General features: G+C 35.3%; 1 protein-coding gene across 1 annotated transcript in view; it reads left to right on the forward strand.

Annotated features, from left to right (window-relative positions):
• Positions 1-12622, forward strand: part of LOC115880691 (insulin-like growth factor-binding protein complex acid labile subunit) — a 45433-nt gene extending 32811 nt beyond the window's left edge. Inside the window, 3 exon segments of the mRNA XM_030897973.1 lie at positions 11460-12279; positions 12329-12423; positions 12425-12622. Of these exon segments, the coding sequence (XP_030753833.1) occupies positions 11460-12279; positions 12329-12423; positions 12425-12622 (1113 nt within the window).
• The last annotated feature ends 7987 nt before the right edge of the window (positions 12623-20609 follow it).

Here is a 20609-nt window from a genome sequence, read left to right on the forward strand (position 1 = left end):
TAAAAAAAGTATATTATTATTATTATGTATATTATAGTATCCCTGAAATATTTGCACTAATTTAAGACCCACCCTGGATAAAATGCATACAATTCTTACGGTACGTGAGGATTAAAAACCTGCAGGTTTTCTTTTCCGAGCACAAGATATTTCTTACGACCACTGATGACTTATGACACACGGATTTTTTTAAAAGCTTTTGTAGTGGGCTTATTACAAAACATCCCCAAACCTTGATCGTTTGTGCACCATAACCTAAGGTAAAACCCAATCTCAATATTTCTCTAAAATGATACAAAGTTCTCGGCAATACGAAGGCTACCACTCCTTAATTGGAAAGTGGTCTCTATAGCACGTTTTACAGTTAGTAGTTTTACAACAAGTTTCATTATAAACGGTCTCGTATATTAGAAATGTAGTATAATCGTTTTCAAAACTGTTAATCTACGATGAGCCGATACGAGGGCGCATTCACAAGATATTCTCATTCTTAAAATATTAAAAATATCAGAGATATCCTCCATAAAAATATAGAGTTCAAAATTATCAGACTGCCCATATTAGTTCGGACGCCGTTGGTTTTAACCGTGCAATCTTCTCTCCTTTAATAATATCACTGACCCAGTGCACTACTAGACACCCAGCCAACAGTAATTCGGTTGCGCTGAATGCCCGGATACCACCAGCATGACAGAAAGTGCCAACAGTTTATTTATGCTGATGATTTGATGCATACATCGGTTTTTACCAATGAATATTCTCAGAGTTGGTTGACAACTTAGTTTATTAAATATACTGTCAAAGTGATAAACACCAACCATATTACAGTTTTGATGTTTTGATGGTGTCAGTTTAAGAAATGTTGTTCAGCGTTGCGATTTTTTCTGCACGCTGTAAGTAGTCGAGCTTTTGCTCAATACGAATCATTGTTCGCCACTCGCTCAAATATTGGTATGGCTTTTGCGTGGGTCAATACAGGCAACAACATATTAATTGCGGGCTGATCATTTTGCCTTTACGCTTAATGAAATAGATACTTGAAACATACCTGCCACTCATTACCGGGCTCATAAATATTTGGTATACTTAAGTTAATAAATATAGCAACACTATTACTCAGCACATTGATTCGTTTACCCTTTGTTGCTTGTTTAGCCAGATAATTTACTTTACTTGCAAATTTCATGAGCACAGTGGCTTGACGAGTAGCAGCTGTGGAATCAATAAAATTGTCAGCGCAACTACTTGATTCTGTTTTGTAAGGCAATGGAAGTAGTCACTGAGGTCTTCAACATAAAATAATAATAATTATACCATTCGATTCTGATACTGATATTTACTCAGAATCTAATGATATGCCTATACCAGCCTGATTTCATTTAATCTGGCTTTCTGGCTCAAGAGCAGGCACAAAGTATTTTGGGATTATTAGAAATATTACATTAAGTCAGTTTTTTGGTCAGTTTGTTGTGGCGCTTACTCACACAGTCATGCGTCTCGCTTAAAAGATTTTAAAAGCTTTTAGACTCTAAGTTTATATAACAAAGATTTCCGGACACAAGTCATGGGACTGTCGACATCACCACTGGTCCCTTTAAAGTAATTAGCCCAACCATTGAATTGTATGATCGATCGAATTTTAAATTGCGAAGCGGTGCCGTCGTTTATTTATTGCGTCAATGTCGAAATGCGACATTGTCATCCGTTTAAACACTTTTAGTTTTAGCTTTTGCCGGGCCTGTGCTGCATATTTAAGCTGTGCTGGGGGCGCCTAGTTTTTTTTAAAGTAAGATGACAGATGCAAAAGACCATCGCAATTCTTTTATTTATGAAAATAAGTTTTTTTTTTTTTTTTTTTTTTTAATATTTTTTAAAAACTTTATTTTATTTATATATTAGTTTAATATATTCAGAGAAAAGTTAATGATGTATAAATATTTGAATCATTTGCTATTATGCTGGTATTTTTGAGCGTGAAACAAACATACTTACCACCAGTAAATTCACCACAAGGCCAGCAGTTTTTAAAGCACCTGCTCATCTGGTGTCATACTTCGTTGACCGCGTGTTGGCAGGCTTGAGAAACGCTTCAGCATCGCTCCATTAATAGCTTATCTAGTTATTGACAGCTTCATTAAAAAAATTACCCCCAGCCTCGCAAAAGGGAAGGATGCCTGGCTTGCAAAGCGACCAGGAGCTTGGCCTCGAGATGTGCAGGCTTGTCACCACAGATGCAGGAGCTGCCAGCGGCCGAGCCTTTTGTTTTCTGTTCTTACGATACGCCAATTCCGGCAGGCAGAATAACCAGCGCAAGGGTACCTGTTAGTCCAGCCGAAACTCCTGCTGAACAGAAGGGAAATAAACAATGATTATCCACGCCAATCTCATCTGTACCAGTTATTTTCTGTTCGACAAGCCTGTTTTGCTCATTTTAAAACACAAGATCAACTGCCAATAATTAAAATTCATTTAAACGAAAAACATGTAGTACAAAACAAAATTGCGCCAACTTAACTGGTCAGTCGCTGCCCAGTCGAAAACCGGCAGGGCCGGGCCAGTAATAACATCGTATTACCGATATTAATATACCTCGTTTCGCCAGATAGCAAAGAAACAGCAGCGCGTAACAGTGCAAGCTCGTCATCATGTTCGAGCCATGCAGAGTCGGTTTCATCGATAATCTGCCCAACTTCATACGCAGATTATGCCAACGAAAGAAGCAACGCGAACTACGCCAAATACGTCAGAATATATGCCAAACACACAGCAGGCACAAAAATACAAATGCAGCTCATGTTCGGCTCTTGTACTTGCGATAGTCGTGAATATCGCCGCAATTTCCTTCCGTAGCTTCAGAACTGCCGCTACGCTAAGGGAGTTTTGCCGTAATTTAATCCCATACAGCAGCAGCGAGTTGGTTATAGCATATTTATACTGCTGTTTCCTTAAAATATTTTGATTGCAGGCAGTAAGTCGGGTCAATTTGCATAATATACCGAATGAGTTACAGGCTGCCTGCTGGCGCCAGGTCAAGCTTGTTCACGTGACTAAAAGTTGATATGAACTGGTACCGCGCCTTAAAAGTGTTTCAGTTACCATGCAGCTTGGTCGAACCGTCCATCATATCAGCCGACTCTGGCAGTGCCCTATCACGGCCGATTCAGCCCGGCCCGAATCGGCGTGAACAGCAGTGTTCAGATTTGGCTCCTTGCCTGACAAATCGGTCACCATCCGCGCCTGGTATCGCTAATCTCTTGAACCGGCAGCGATAAGCCCGCTGATATGGCCCGACGTAATGATATTACTTTATTGGGTTCGTTGGACAACGGATGCATGAAAATCAAGCTTGCCTTAGATTAAGGGACAGCAAGTTTAAAACCTACCTTGAAAATTATATCGTATATTTTTTTCAAAGAGCTGGCCCATGGTACTAAATAGTTTTTTCTATTGTAATATAAAGAATTAATGAAACAGGCCCCACATTCGACATTGTAATTTTCCTGAATATTATTGACTTTAAAATTAATATTGAGTGAGTGAATCCAATCACTGAAGGCTTTATCGAAAAAGGCTTAAATAAAATGCAACAAAGTTTTACTTTAGGAAAAAATGCTTGTAGAGATTGTCATTTAATTTATTAATGTAAAAACTGCTCAATACTTGACCACAATACGATTTATAATGTGCCACCAAATGGGACATGTGATTATCGATTTATATTTTACTTTATCTGCCATAGTGTGACAAAATAAGTTTTTTAAATATTTGGTTCACGAGTCAAAAAAATATGCGCCAGGCAAGTCAGACAGCCAGCATTGTTATTGGAAATTTTAAAGTTTCACTCAACCACCATTGTTTGTTAACTATTTCTTTAATGTGCTATTGAGCCTGGCCAGTTATCATTTCTGGCGATGTAATTTCAACAGGTACAGCTTCTACCAACAGGTCAGACCATTGCTAACCTCAGTGATCACGGCTGTTTCACTTATAAATGGTACGACTGATTATCGATATTGAGATTATTGTCAGTGCGATACTCTTCTGGCTCACTAGTGTTCGTTACGTCTGTCGCTGAGACCTGCATGCAAATTAACGAGTGCTCGGCATATGTGCCAAACGTTATTTTATCGCGCCTGAAAGTCGAATCGCTGCGCGTGATCCACTAAGTCAGTGTATTAAATTTGTTTAGGAAAAGAGGCTTGTTGTGTGAAGAAACAGTCGCATGCTGTAGCTTTTGTCAGATACTGCTTGTTTTACGACAGTGAAATTGTTAATTGTATTCTTAATCATTGTGGAGTCTTGAACGTCGGTAGTTTACTGAAATCTTGGCTCTGACAGATACACAGACAGCCAAACACAGTCAGTCGCTGAAAATATTGTTAAACATTTGCATCTAACATCGATTTGCACTTAAAGATACAGTCAAAGAAATACTTAGCTCCGCCTACAAAGTTAGCCTAGTGAAAAACAGCCTCTTTTCAGGCCAGTGGGAATTTGCTGTTCGATCACAAACTTCAAAATGTCAGAGTTGTTGTCAGGTCAGATAGCGATCTGTTTGACAAGTGTTTGAGCCAACAGGCTCTGAGAAAAGACGATGCTGTATTGTCACAGCAGCCACCCGACTTCTGATATCATAGAAGAACATTCAGCGATGTCGCTTTTTTACACACAACTGAGGAACGCAGTTAATAGTTACCTCAAAGGCCCGCCTCCGTGTTACTGGTCGTTACCGACAAATTCATCATGATTGCTACAGATAAAAGAGCGATCGTGAATGAATGGATATTTACAAACCATTTACGCTTGAAAAATTCCAGTTTATCAACACCACTTTCGACACAAAACAACAGCGTTGTACATGTCATTTGTGGGAGATTTCCATTTATTTTTCATCGGCTTTTTCAGCTGGTTCACCAGACGCGCTGGCTGCTACTGATACCTCCGCGATGGGTTCATGGAGAACCTCATAAATGATCTTGCTGCAATATAAATGCATTTACACTGGGGTTTCACTGAACGCAAATGGAAGACTTTAACACTTGTAAGGCGAACAGAATCAATCATAAGGCTGAGGTGTCGCTTGCCATGAGAAATTTTAAAACACCGTGAGCCACTCAGATCGACGTTAGCTTACCTGCTTTTTTCATTCTGCTTATCATTTCTTCTCTTTGAACAATTGAGCCGATGTAATCGATTTTGAAACCGTATTGGCTTAGTTTGTAAAGAAATATATTGTAAATACAGGGTATCAATAGAACAGCAGCGGTAGAAGAGCTTCGATCATTGTACCGCAGCTGCGCTTAACAAAAATAGCCTGCGCGACCAGTCGATAGTAGCTGCTGATTATCCTCATCCTTCTTACCAACAGCCATTTTCCGATTCAGCGGAAACTGGAAATCTGCTGCCTTACAGATACCATCGTTTTGACTGGCATATATCATCTGTGGTGCCGAACAGCCAACATTTAATGTCACGACTGCATCCGCCACAGCAGAAACCTTTTTTAACATCGACCGAGTACTGACAAGATTTTAATAACTGAAGGCGTTTGCCTTGAAAGTGACATGCCAAAGCCTGGTCAGTTTACCGAAATAGTTCAGCCTGTTGCCTCCAACGAAGAGCTTGATATCCATCATCACCACACCAAATCCCTTTATTTCGTTTTTACTAACCCAAGCACCTGTCTGGCCGTTTATACCTCAGCCATCTTCCAGAAAGTTTTGATTGCTACGTGAGCCAAACAACTCAAAGCAGCTAAGCTGGGTTCACATCCGTTCGAATAAAATACCAAATAAGACATTGACCCAGTTGGATTCTCTCAGTCAGTGTTGAGGCATTGCCGAGCCGACAAAATGATAATGGGAACACAGTCGTCCAGCTGTGAGGCGACATGTCTCAAAATGTCGCGGTCAGGACCGGAGGTTACCTGCCCAGGTGGTTAAATAACAGCACGTCGCAGAGGCAGTTCAAAGCGTGTAAGTTTCGGAATGTAATGTATGTCACAGGCGTCATTGTCGTTGTTTGCATTGTGTCACTACAAAAGCTAAATCCCAGGCACAAAGTGTACCCCTGTGTCAATAGCTGTCTGGTCAATTGCAGCAGTGACGGCAGAACAGCCGACTATTTTGCTGTGCCGTGGGCACAGTTTGCATTTGTGCCGACCACCCAATGACACTTCAGATCATCTTTAGTCATCTTCCATAATGAACGTTAAAGTTAAACGCCATACGGAAAGCTGTTATAATACAAAAGTAACAGCAATATATCTGGAATTTAGTTTTCAGTATGGACGGGTCATTTTTGGTGAGATCCACCGTCATACCTGGGAATCTTAATTTGCCCGTGGTTGTTACTACCTCTTCATGCAGCCACTGTTTATTTCACCGTTTTTGATTGCTCTTAAAAACAATTGCAACGCTCACCACCAGCAGAACTCCAAACAAAACAGTGTAAACGCCGAATGATAACAACACCACCAGAAGCTTGTCGTGAATCACACCCAGGGCCGACAGCGATTACCTTTCAATAGATGTTAGCTCATCGAGAGAACAATAAAATCGTTAATTGACAGAACCGCCTTGTTGAGTCGAAAGATCGCACGTCTCCACGAGAAGCAAATCTTTCGACAGTAACATCATCGGTTGTAAATACATTTAATACCCCGTGCTGCGCTATACGACATATTTGTAAAATCGTCTGCGGGAAAGCTTTCAAACAATATGTTCATTTATACTTCGCATGCATTTTCGTAAAATTTTTATCAGTAAATCGGTTCAAAATATTTATTAAAGGCCTAATTCACCCAGCACTGGCCGCCTACTTATTGAATGCAATTTTCAAGCAGTCTGAGTTCTCGTTTATGTCAATCATTGAAAAACGGTCCAAATTTGACCGAGCATTGTTTAGTTATCTGCATTGAGCCAGGCCGAATTGCTATACCGCAGTTTCAAAGGAGTGAGCCTGCTGTCTATTTGAAGCCATCTCTAGGCTTTACTGTTTTAGTTCAAAATATTCTTGAAAATATGTAGGCGCCACTTGTTAAAACTGTGTCTATTCAAGAAATTTTTCAAAGTAAATATCCTCGGTTTGAACAGTAAGCACAATATGCTGTGCTTATCGAGAATGCCAGCTCGTGTTGGCATGACTCACCCTGGCGGCCGGGTGAATGAGATGGGCGCAGCAGACTGGGATGACACCACAGCTGTCACTTCAGCACCGGAACTTTGATGTTTAAACAGCCGGTATTTTTGCTCGACAGGCCGATTTTCTGTCAGACGACAGCGTCATGTCAATCTCTTTAACATCAGATTGCTTGAAGGTGCCCAATACTGGATTAAGAAATAGTGTAAAAATAATTATTGTGTAGCCCAAATAGGATGATTCATTGGTTAAAGCAGCTGAAATTGAGATATGACAGTGTCATCACTAAAAAGATACGATCAAATTTGCTCTCTGATGTGATATGTTTAAATTGTAAAAATAATGAGCTTTGGCAAAATAATGAGGCGCCATCAGACATTTCTCGGTGAAACAAGAGTGGTCCAAAAAACACTGAATGCTCAATCACGATATGTCAACATGCCAGTCTTTATCTGAAAAAATAAAGGCACTTTTAAAGGTCTCTTTGAGATGCCTTGCATAATTTCTGAAAATGTCTGTCGATCTTCCTTCTTCTGGGGAATTCATAATGCTCATCTACCGAGAATCTAGGTCTCTGTTATGCAAGAGCTCACTACTGCTAATAAACAGCGATGAAGAAAATACCCATTTTTCTTCATCGCTATTTTGTTGTGATAGAGTTAGCGAGTTATCACAGGTAGGTAGCACTACAATTCGGGCATATGGCAGCACAGAGCACATCAACCCAGCCTTTCTATATCCATAGGCTTACGGACATCTATTTTTGTATTGTTTCGGACATTTCTTATTGTACTTTTTTCTCGCAAAATGGTTCTTTTAGTATTTGATAATTTTTTGTCTCTTGTAAAAAAAGACTACCTTGCATAGTTTTTGAGATTTTTTTTCTCCAAAGGGGACCTACAAAATAAACAGTGTTCTCGGTAATAGGCAATGATAGGCCATTGCCAGACAACTACATGAGTTCAGTCTCCCAGTTGCTAGACTTATGAAAATGTAACCTAAGGATCAGAAGAGGACACAATAGATCTGGAAAAGGTCGTAGTGAATCAGGCCGATAGCCACTTCGAAGAATCTATCTACCGCAATGTCTCAAAAGTTGCTTGCAAAAAAGTTACTGGTGTGTAACTATTTTATTTTTTCAGATAAAAAACGAGATTTGGCATGTTAGTATGTGACATAAATTAGATTGATTGACGTATTCAATTGTTTTTACTTCTGTTTCACCGAAAATGTCTACAACTTTTGATTTTTAAAATGGCACCCGGTATTTTTTTTACTTTAAAATCCGGTATTTTTTTTAATTTAAAACGCTATTTTTAATCAGGGCCTTGAAAAATAGATTTGATCGTCTAATGTTTTTAGGGTACTTGTCCTGGCCCGCCAAAAGATGCCCAAATCGTATTTTTAATCATATCTCAATTTTTTCAACTGGAACAACCGGTGGATCATTACCATATTTGGGAAAAGTATTTTTACGAATAATTTGGTACCACACACTTGGTATTTCAAGTCAAATTGTTGTTTTGATGCATGTTGCAATTTCAAATAATCCATATTCGGAAATGTCAAAGTTACATAGCGACATGTCATTCTATTTAGAGTGTCATTTTCAACAAATAAAGTGACAAAATACCGAGTTTTTGTTTAAACATCAAAAGTTGTAGCCATTTCCGGTTAAACAAGAAGTGACCGAAACAATTGAATATGTCAATCAATCCTAATATATGTTGGTATACTAACATACCACATCTCGATTTTTTATCTGAAAAATAAAAAGTTATAGGAGAAGCTGTTTTTAAGCTTCACCCGGTATATACAGGGTGACCTCAAATAAGTGCAAATATTTTGAGGGCTTAGTAGATCCCTGATAAAAGCAAATATATTGTCTCTCTTTTACCGTTTTTTCAAATAAATCTCAAAATAACTGAGTTATTTTACTTTGAAAAATTTCTTTAAATTTTGAGAATCACTGGGATCGTTTTTGAGTTTTTTTGTAAATTTAATGTACTCTACCATTGTTCCATATTTCAAAAAATTCTATTTTGAACTAAAAACTTTTAGTTAAAAATAGAATTAAAAAACTTACAATTCTCAATTTTTTTCGCAAAAAACCTCATAGTTGTGTGTTTGGGGTCGACATATTACCGGTAAAAATACATACACTTATTGAAGACTCACCCCATATATGTAAATGGTCTAAAAAGGGTATAAGAAATGTTGAAAAATATGATAGCGGTTAAAATTTGGAAAATAACCCCCCTATATTCAAGCTAGAAAAATAAGACAACAGGTAGTCTATTTGGAACTTCCTCCTTTACAAACTGCGGTTAGTAGCGGAATTCCGACTAAGAAACTTCCAAAATTCATGAAAGAAGCAAAGTTTGGCCGAGGGCAGATAAACATGAGACGAAATGCGGCCGAATAGTTTAACGCGACGATTATTCTAGGTATTTGTTTTCCAAGGACGAGGTATAGTAGATGCATCGGAATTTCTCATAAAATAAAAGCCAACCGGGCGGAAGGCATCCGATGCTCTTTAGCTATGTTTTAATATTCGGCCCGGGAAAGGTGCAAATTCTGCAAAGATTATCGTAATGGCCTGCTCTCAGTTAAAATTTGGACCATTTTCTTCAATGGTTAAAACAGAATAAAATGAGTCTCCATAGGAAGTTGCCTTATTAGGATTTACTTGAAGAATAATTAGATTCAATGCGGTAAATTCAAAATATTTGAGATGCTTTAAGTGGAAATTAAGGTACTACAATAAAATATTTTAGACCAGTTATTTGTTTATTAACTGATAAAAATTTTATCAGAAAAAGTAATTTTATGCAGAAATAATTCCCTATAAAATTGTAGACATAATAATAAATAGGTACTTGTTTTACAGGACTTTGACAAAAGCCAGTATTTGAGACGGTTACACAAAGGTTAGTCCTCCATCTCCTATATCAGTCGTACCAAAGTTGATAGCACGAATGGTTGTCGTCTTGGTGCACACAATGATGAGGTGTTCTAGTGTTACTCCATTTTGCCACAGAATCTGCAATCGAGGTTCATTGAGGAGACACATTGAGAAGACAGCTCTCATTGAGGAGACAGTGTTCTAAAAAACCGCGACAATCCGAAGATTATCCTTACTTAAATCCCGATCGTAAGTCCTGAGAAATTTCTTCGAGTGTCTTAGACCGTTGTAGGATTTCCATAGCATTGGGAAACAGAACGGTTCTGGTCCAGTTAATCGCGTGTTCTCTGTTTTTCTAGCTAGATCATTTGATTTTTTATTACATTCTCTCGGTGGGCTAGCATCCTGAGTAAGAGGACTTTATTTTAATCACTTAATTTGTTCAGCCCTTACACAAAAAGATTAAGGAAAAAAATTGAAATTCACGGCATCGAACTCAAGTCTCTTGTAAACTTAAGCTTCTACTGAAAAGTTAGTGTACAACTTTTATTGAGCCTCACTAACTCATGTCGAATTCAGCAGAAACCTTTGCTGTTTGGTTTATCTCCTAAATGGGTTTACCTGTTTTGTTTTGGAGTTCTCTTTTGTTAATTGAGCATTTATAATCAACCAATTCTGTTTTTTTTAGAAACAATCAAAAAGTCAAATAGGAACTGATTTGGAAATAAATAGTGATACCATTAAGGAGAGGTAGTACTAAGGCATACGTAACCAACCACGTTAGATTAAGATCTCTAATTTGGGTAGTATGTTGGTGTTGGATCTCTTTTTTTGTTCCAAAAATCTTATTTACGATCCATACTCAGAAGCTTCAGTTCAGATTCTCAATCTTTGATGTCATTAGCTTGGTTTTGTAATTACTTTTGTAATTATAATAGTAATAGCTCCCGTATATAGCGTTTAACGCCTTGAGAGTAGCAAAGTACATCTTGCCATACAAGAGCCGTTCGGTATATAAGGAAGGTAATGTGGCTAACATTACGCTTCAACCGCCTATTATTACCTCAGGATGGTGAATCCCAAGTCTTCATTTAAGGCTGAGTCGACCTAAATACCCAAACTATTTTTTATTTTAATAAAAATAGTCGGCTGATTAAATGCCGGCTGTGGAATTCGAACCCATAACCTTTGAATTGGTAGACGAGAGCTGTACTTTTGTAATTATTTTTTTAAATTTTACTTTGTTACACCAAGAGTTTTAACTTTGTAAGTGTATTTTTAACAATATAAACCGACTTTTGATAGTAACAATAGCTTGACATATTTGAATATAATGCCAGAAAGTCAATTGTTGAATTTAAAATTTGTTTAAGTCAACAACTCACATCTAATTTTATTTTATTTTTTGTTCCAGGAACTACGCACTTTGGAATGCCGTCACTGCGGTCTGCGACGCATTAACACCCAAATCTACCACCTGTTGCCTTATTTAACCCACCTAGACCTAGGCTACAACCGCATCCAGTTCCTGGCCAGCGACGAATTCCAGGACCTCCATCGCCTGCACAGCTTAAAACTGGACGGAAACATGTTCCCGGTTATCTTGGAGTACACTTTTGTCAACCAGCAACAGCTCAAGTACCTCAACTTGGCTAGGAACCGAATAGCTAAGGTCCCTGATACTTCTTTGAAGAATTTGAGCAGTTTGGTCGAACTGGATCTTGGTTATAACAAGCTTAGCAAGACTGAAGGTTTGGTGTTTGTGCATGTGAATAAAACTCTGGAGAGATTAGTGTTAAGTGGGAACAACTTGAAGCAAGAATTTATAAAAAGTATTGTGGGGGTGTTGGGTAAGGTTAGGGATTTGAGTTTAGCTCACATGAAGCTAGCTAGTGTTTCCAGTGGGTTTTTTCCTGACAGAATTCGAAATTTAAACCTTTCGGGAAACAATTTCAGTGAAGTGACCGTCGACATGTTTCCCAGACAGTTATTCTCTTTAGATTTAAGTAAAAACGAAATAAAGGGACTGAATGATAGTGTAGTGTCGTTTCTTGAATACATCAAAAGGGTTGATATAACAGATAATCCATGGACGTGCACCTGGTGTTATATAACAGACCTATTTTTTCGAGTAAACGATACAAACTTATTTCAAAATGCAACATGTGCCTTTCCCAGTGTTCTCAAAGGCAAACGCCTTACGAAGTTAAATTCGGACGAAATTCCGTCTTGTGGTAGTACTGAAAACAACCCCGATAGCTCGAGTTCGATGAACAAAAAAAGGTTTGTTAATAGGGCTGGTCTGTATAGTAACGTTCGCAGTGTTTTCGGTGGTGTTCGTGTGTTCGTGTGTGAAGAGGCACCACAGAAACGGTGAGGCGTGCCAAGCGTGCTGCGGAGTGCCAGGAAAACAACGTGGAGCATCTGCAGACCGCGGCTATATTTAGTAAGAGCGAGATAAGTTTCCAGTTTCCGCTGGATCTGACTGAGAGGAAGTTGTCGGTGTCGACGATTGCTGAGATTAAGAAGGATGAGAGACAGGGGATGTCAAACGGTACTATATCGACTGGTCTTTGAATATTTTTTTTGTTAAAACTTATTGTATATAGTTGTTTTTAAATGATCAGAAAGAGAGATATAGTAACTCCTACCATACAAATGTTCTATACATTGATACCTAATATTTTAATATAATTTCTTTTACAAACTAAAGTTACCGGTACTGCGTTACCAGTACGGTTTTAAAAATCAGTTACCGTAGAAATTAATTGTTCCAAAGGAAATTATTAATAAAAAGCAGAATGAAAAAAGCCTAGGAATTAAATATGTCAATCTACAGGTAGATAAAAAACAGATACAGGGTGTTTTAAAAACATGTGCTATCTCTCGTAGGAAGATTTCATGTAAAAATAAGATTTGTTTTTTATATCAATATATATAGGTCTGATTCTGTTTTGTTTCATAGCTACAGGGTGTTAAAGTCTTAATATTTGTTCGATTTATTATAAGTTTCTTCCAAGTACTTTTAGCGTTTCGAATGAAATTTTGAGGGTATAAGTTACTATAAATGCGACATATTTTACAGCAAAAAAAGGGTCGACATATTCACCAGGGACGTGCATATGGGTTATCACTGGAATATTTTTCTAAAAAGAAACATGTACGTCACTGACTAAGTGTGAAGACTTTAACACCCTGTAGCTACAAAAAAAAAGCAGAATTAGACCGATGTTCACATGAAAAATAAATCTTATTTTTACGTGAGGAATCTCCCCACAAAAGATGGCACATGTTTTCTAAAACACCCTGTATATAACATATTGTTTTTAATGTCAAGGGTTTGAGAGATGTTGTCTAAACCAACAAAGTTTTTTTTTCAAATATAAGTTTTTCTGAATGGTTTGATATAAATATCCATTCATTATGTTTTTGTCGAGAAATGCTTTTATCCATATTTATGTATATCCATGATGGATTTATCATTCAAAAATCAATTGATTAATATAACAGTAGTATTGCTTAAAGAGTAATACCGCATGAGCCTGAATTCGGAGGCGCTCCAGTGTTTGTGTCCGAATTTAGTGAGAAACATGGAACATTTAGGAGTAGCTAGTGCTGCGTTCATAGTTATTTATGAGTTGCTAAAGAAAAAGAGACGACGACATCGTACTAGATGGTCTTCACAATGATATCTTCAAAGAAGTCGAGATTGGAGCCTTAATTTATTGAAATACAGCTCATGTTTAACTTTCCATAAAATAGGTCTTTTCTCAAATTTTTTGATTAATTGTAAACACCTGTCAAACAGATCGAAACATATCCTGACACAATTACAACAAAAAATAAACAACCACGGTTTGTCTTGGTTGATTTCGATCTGTTTTGGAGTTTGTGTCCGAGACAAGCCAAGATTCCCCGCAACATAAGATAAGTTTTGGGTTTACTTCTGAAAATTTTGTTTTTTCCTTGGAAACAGCTTTGTAAAATATTTCACGGAATATTTCTGGAAGTATTTCGTGAAACATTTCTTTATTTAAATAATCTTTAAATTCTTTAAATCGGTCATTTAGAGGTCTAGATGTTTTAACAAGATATTTTTTTCGCCTTTTTTTGTTTGTTGTTCAGTGTTTTGTATCTATTGTTTATCTATTCAGAGTTTTATTTCTTTTTGGACCATAATATCCAAGATTTCTTCAGTAAAACACCGACGTTTTTAAGTTATTACAAATAGTTAAGAACAATTAACAGTAATTTCCCTTATTGGTAAAAATAAACGATATTACTGTTATGACAATTATCTTTGTTTGTTGACAAAACACATATTACGCGGATTCCGATGCGGTGACAATGGCAAATTTATCTTGTTCCCTAAACAAGATTTAATTACGCAAACCAATTGATCACAGCAACTAGTTTCAAACTCTAGCACTCGCCAACAGTTGATTCGACTTCATTAATTTGGCAAACGATATTCGCCGAGGGAGAATTAGCCTGTTTGATAACATTTTAAATATGCCGAGCATAAGCCCAATTAGATTTGCATACTTTTAGGTCGCGCCACTTCAGCGTTTATTAACGAGATAAAATTATTAACGAGACAAATTTAATTGAAAGGGGTATCACTCACTAATAATAATCTCAATATAATCTCAATAAATAAAATAGTCGGATTAGTTACACCATTTATAAGTGAAGAACGTAAGCTGTACTGACCTTATTGATCACTGAGTTGCTGGGTTTGTCTCAGCCCCGAAAATCAGAATACCTATGATATATTGGGATAATTTAGGGAAAACAAATTGTACCCACCAAAATTTAAATTACATGTTTATTAGGAAATATTAATAAGTTTAGATCAATAAAGAACAACTTTATTAAAAGAATAGTTAACTAAAATATTATGGAACGAAGTAGTGGTTGGAATTGAAACTAAGGTAGCTATTTCCATTTATTTACCAATGTATTTATTAACACAATGTCCATATTATTTGCGCAAAATTATCAGATATTTGTATTAGTTTCATTAAGTTTAAATATTTAAAAAATATATTTTTGTCACACACAATAGTAGTTAAAATGGATAAAAACTTCATATAAATCGATAATTATATTATGAGACACATGATATTACACATTTACAATTTAAAATGAAGCGTATTTTTCTTATATCTAAAACCCCTAATACATTTATATATAAATCATTATTGTGATTAAGAAGTGTTTTAATTTTTTAGTTTAATGACGAATATTCTAAATAAAATTAAATGACAATCATATACAAATACATTATGGGGTTAATTTTTTTTCCTAAAATTTAAAAACTTTTAATTGTTGCAGTTTTACGGTTGCAAATTTATTTTCGATAAAATATTAATTGATTGGATTCACTCACTCAATATTAAGTTTTAAGTCCATTTTACTATAATATAAATTATTCGGAAATTTTCATACAACTTCGTCAATTAAATGAATGTTTAAAATTTTGTTTCATTAATTCCATATGCTTTTATATTTACAAATAGAAAATATTTTAGTGGTTGCCATTTTTTTGTATGGGTATGCTGAAAAAATATGCATTATATTAAATTTTCAAATTGAAAGGTTTTTATAAACATATTATGTCCTAAACCACTTAAGCTTGATTTTCATGCATCCGTTGTCCGACGACCAATAAAATTAATATCGTACCATCATATCGTCGGATAACGGATGCATGAAAATCAAGCTTTAGTGGGCAACGACCGAGCTACGTCGAAACACCGGTTCCCATTAGAACACCAAAGTTAAGCAACGTAAGGCGATACTAGTGGATGGACGGGTGACCGGTTTGAAACTCTGTATTGTGCTGTTGTCCAGTAAAGGCAAAAGTGTAAAATCTATAGACACGCACTGCTTATTCACGCCGATTCGAGGCCGGATGAGATCGGATATCTCGTGAGTAAGAGTCGATTTAGACACTTGCCAAGTCGGTAGGCCATTGACCATGATATGGCTAAGGACCTCGGTTCGCATTCCCCGTAAACAAAGTAGGCCCTGTCCAGATTAGCCCTGGCAGCAAAAAAGAGACGTTAACTTCAAATCTTTACTTTAAAACACTTAGTATATAGTTCATATCAAATAAACTTTTAGTCACGTGATTAAGCTTGACTGGCATAGCTGTGACTGGCCTCTATGCAACTCATTCAGATTAAGTAAACTTTGTGTTTTATTGAACTTCAAATTAGAAAGGGCGTGGCATAGCGTTGACCACTTTTACATATTTTCTTTTAATCAAAATATTTTAGGAAACAAAAATAAATTAATTATAAATATATATATATATATATATATATAGAGTTATTATTTACATCAACAAAACTCCCTTTCTTAACAGCACTTAAGGGACATACTGTTTGACCAGCGGATCTGAAGCTACGGAAGGAATGCGAGAAAAAAAATCGATATTGCCACGTTTATCTATAAAATTGCAAAATTGCCAGACATGAACTATACATTTAATATATTTTTATTATATATAATGTGTTTAGCATATATTCTGACTATATTACTAAGGAATTTTAACGTAGTTCATATTGTTCGATATGTTTTATTTAATAACTCATTTCTTTCATTCTGTATAATCTGCTTATTATGAAAGTTGAAGATTTTTCAAAGTTATCATTGGCAAACCGGCATCGCCGCGCATGGCCGCCTATTCATCGAACATGATTGGCGAGAGCACGTCACAGGATTTGTTACCACGCGGTTGCCATGGCTTTTACGCCTTTCCTATTCGCTTGCTTTATCCCCAACTTCACGGTCTCTTCTGAAAAGAGTAGGAATATTGAATACTATTGAAATATCCAGTGGCGGTGTCATTTTTTTTTGATCATTATTACTTTATTTCATTATTTTATACCGGTTTTCCTAAACTTTATTCCTATATTTTCGTATATTTGATAGTTAAGTTGTGTTTTATTGTTTTGTTATATTGTTATAATGTTTTTCGTTCGTAGTTTTTAATTATTAATACCAAGTTTGATCGTATATTTGTGTTTTAAAATGAATAAATTTGTTAAGGGTAAGACGCTACATAGTCAGACAAGAGAAATAATAGCTAATTTATATAGGTAAGTTAATAATAACGTGGATGAAATCTCATTTGGTTTATTTCCTTCTGTTCATAACAGGGTTTGCGATGAAGAAGCTACAGAGAGTTCGCTTAAGTTGCCGCTTAAACGTAAACTTGAGCGGATATTTCTTTATACCGGAGTTAGCGTATCGGCTATAAAAAAATTCACAAAGAAGATAAAAAAAGGCTGAACACTAACCCCGATAAAATGATAGCCAGCTCTGGAAAGAAACGACCACGTGAGACTGCTGTCGAAAAGCTCGACGACTTGGTGACGAAGTGGTCGGGAATTTGATAAATATATTTTATCTCGAATTCAAACTCGTCCCCACAATTAGAAAGCTTTTGCAAAAATTGCAGGAAGAATCGAATTTTCCCTTTGCAGGGAAATGCTTAGGGGTTATTAAAATCAAATGAATTTTTTGGCGTAAATGTCAAAATAACAGATAAATATTAATGGAGCGGCCCATTATATTGCAGAGAGAGATATAAATATATACGCGAAATTCGAAAATATAGCCAAGTATTATCTATTTGGATGAAACATATGGGTAGACAATGACTTAACTTTTAAAAACTGCTGGCGGAGCGATACCATATCTGGTGTAATAGTCAATATTGGATCTACTGGTGAGTAAAATTATGTTTTGTTTGCGCTTCCAAAGTATATTAACAACACATAATAATAAAATGATTCAAAATATTTAAGGAAGCTTTAATAAAAGCTTTTAGTGTTTATCTGCTAACTCAACAGTAACGATTCAAACAGGATAAAGTTTTTTAAAAAAAAATATTAATCTGAATATTATATTTATGATACACATTATTTTCATAAAACACCGTACGCCCATGCCTATTTTATGAATGAAATTGGACGTGTTTTGTTTACAACTGCGTTCCCCTGCCGATACCCCGTAGCTACAGATCCATTGGTCACACTATAGCGGGTCATTACTACCGGTTTCCTGTTCAAAATATTCTAATAAAGTTGCGATGAGTTTTTTTTGCGGCTATTAAGCCATCTTGTACACTTTACACTAAAAGAGGTTCTAAAAAGAACAATGTTTGCATGCAAGGTTTGCTAGTAATAATTTTTAAGCTTAAAATATCACAGCACAATTCATTTAACCAAAAACTCGTAATACAAAACTAAAGTGTTTAAACGGATGACAATGTCATATTTCCTGACATTGTCATAATAAATAAACGCGGCAACTTGACATTTTTTGCAGCAAAGCTACCACCTGAATCCCCAATTTAAAATTCAGTCAGTCAGCCTGGTGCCGAATATGTCCATGGTTGGGAACAATGAATTTAAAAATTGCGCCCTCGATTACGTAACTAAAAGTTTAATTGGTGTCAAATATATTCTAGTTATATTGTGTCAAGAATCTTTGTTATATAGAAACTAGAGTCTAAAAAATACATGTAAATATATTTTAAAATCTTTTAAAGCAATTTATAGTATTCGTTAATTAAATACAATAAATTTATTAAAAAATGACTTATATATGTCTAATAAGTCAAATAAAACTGTGCATATCATTTGCTTGAGCCAAAAATTCCAGATAAATATAAAAATCAACGAATTTATGTTATAGGTATATCATTAGATTTCTGAATTAAATATCAACATTTACATGCAGAATGGATAATTTATAATTAATTATATATTAATTTTATGTTGAAAGTTGCAGCATTAGCCAATATCAGAAGGTATTCTACTTTTATTGCACTTATTTATGCCTAAAACTAGAATCAAATTTCCTAATTAAGCATTGGTATAAATTTTATTGGAATTACAGCACAAACCAACACTTGCAGTTGTTTCATTAAACCGCATAATATCTGTCTCATGAAATTTGCAAATTAAATTAAATTATGCAATTTCATTAAGCAATAAAGGGTAAAATGAATCAATATTATAATTAATAGTGTTGATACATATAATATTTATTACACTTAAAGTTATACCAAATATTTATGGTATTATTTGAAAGTGGCAGACAATGATTCTGTCTCATGAAATTTGCAAATTAAATTAAATTATGCAATTTCATTAAGCAATAAAGGGTAAAATGAATCAATATTATAATTAATAGTGTTGATACATATAATATTTATTACACTTAAAGTTATACCAAATATTTATGGTATTATTTGAAAGTGGCAGACAATGATTCAGTATTGAAACTAAAACAATTTCGGCCTTCCATTGTCTTTATTTTCATTTACTTATACAGCGTTACGGAAGAAGTGTCACTAATCGTGAACCAATCTAATAACAGATTTCTTAAACTTGTTACCAATCAAATGAGCAAAATCAGAATAGTAATATAGTTATTTGTTTTTATCACTTTGTAATTATATTTAATATTAAACTAGAACATCTATAATTTATAACTCTGGCAATTATTTCGGTAAATTTAGTCAAAACCGATCTTATCATCAAATCATTAGCATAAACTGGAATAAAACTATTTAACTGTGTAAACTCTAATTCCTCCACTCTGTCATAAGAGATCATATCCTAACTTACTGAATTGAAGGTTTAGATTTATCCGAGGCATTCAACATTTATAACCCGAAATTACTGTTAACTAGGTTAATGTAAATTAGTGTTGACACTCGTTACGGTGAATATTATTAGTGTCGACGCGTAGAGGAAATATACGGAACGAAAATGACTAGATTTCTGAATAGAATTGTTAAATTCGTTATAATTAAACCACTCTATGCAGTTTAAATTTGTCAGAAGTTATAATGCTCTAGGCACTGAAAAGGCTGTTTATGTTAGTGGTCTTATAAATTATTAAGAACAGGTTTAAACAATATTTTTAACATTTTTAAAATAAAATTGATGCGAGAGCGTTTTAATATATAAAAATATGCCGGGTGTTTTTCAAAAGTGGCTCACCCCAGTAACGTTTTATTTTTTCAAAAAAAAACAAGATTTTGTATGTTAGTGTATGACATAAGCCAGAATTGATTGACTTTTGGTCACTTCCTGTTTCATCGGAAATGACTACAACTTTTTAGGTTTTTAAATAGCATCCTCGCTATTTTTTTACTTTGTCTGATAGAAAATGTTGGTGTTTTGACATTTGCACTTAAAAAAATAATATTTTAAATATTAATCTAGGGAGCGATAGCTATGTTAAAACCACAAATTTTCAATCTAGGGAGCTTTGAAAAAATATATTTGATCGTGTAATGATGTTCATAAATTTCCCTTACAGTTTAAAAGATAGCCAAATCGTATTTTTAATCATAACTCAATTTTTTCAAATGGAAAGATAGTGGCTCATTAGCATATCTCAAAAAACTTATTTTTACTAATAATTTGGTACCAAATACTTGGTATTTCTTTTGAGTCAAATTCTCGTTATGACCACTGTTATTGAACTCTCGACTGCAATTTGAAATACTAAATTTTTATGCGAAAATATCAAA

Source organism: Sitophilus oryzae, unplaced genomic scaffold (genome assembly GCF_002938485.1).
Source record: "Sitophilus oryzae breed Bouriz unplaced genomic scaffold, Soryzae_2.0 scaffold_1640_pilon_pilon, whole genome shotgun sequence".
NCBI classification, from domain to species: Eukaryota; Metazoa; Arthropoda; class Insecta; order Coleoptera; family Curculionidae; genus Sitophilus; species Sitophilus oryzae.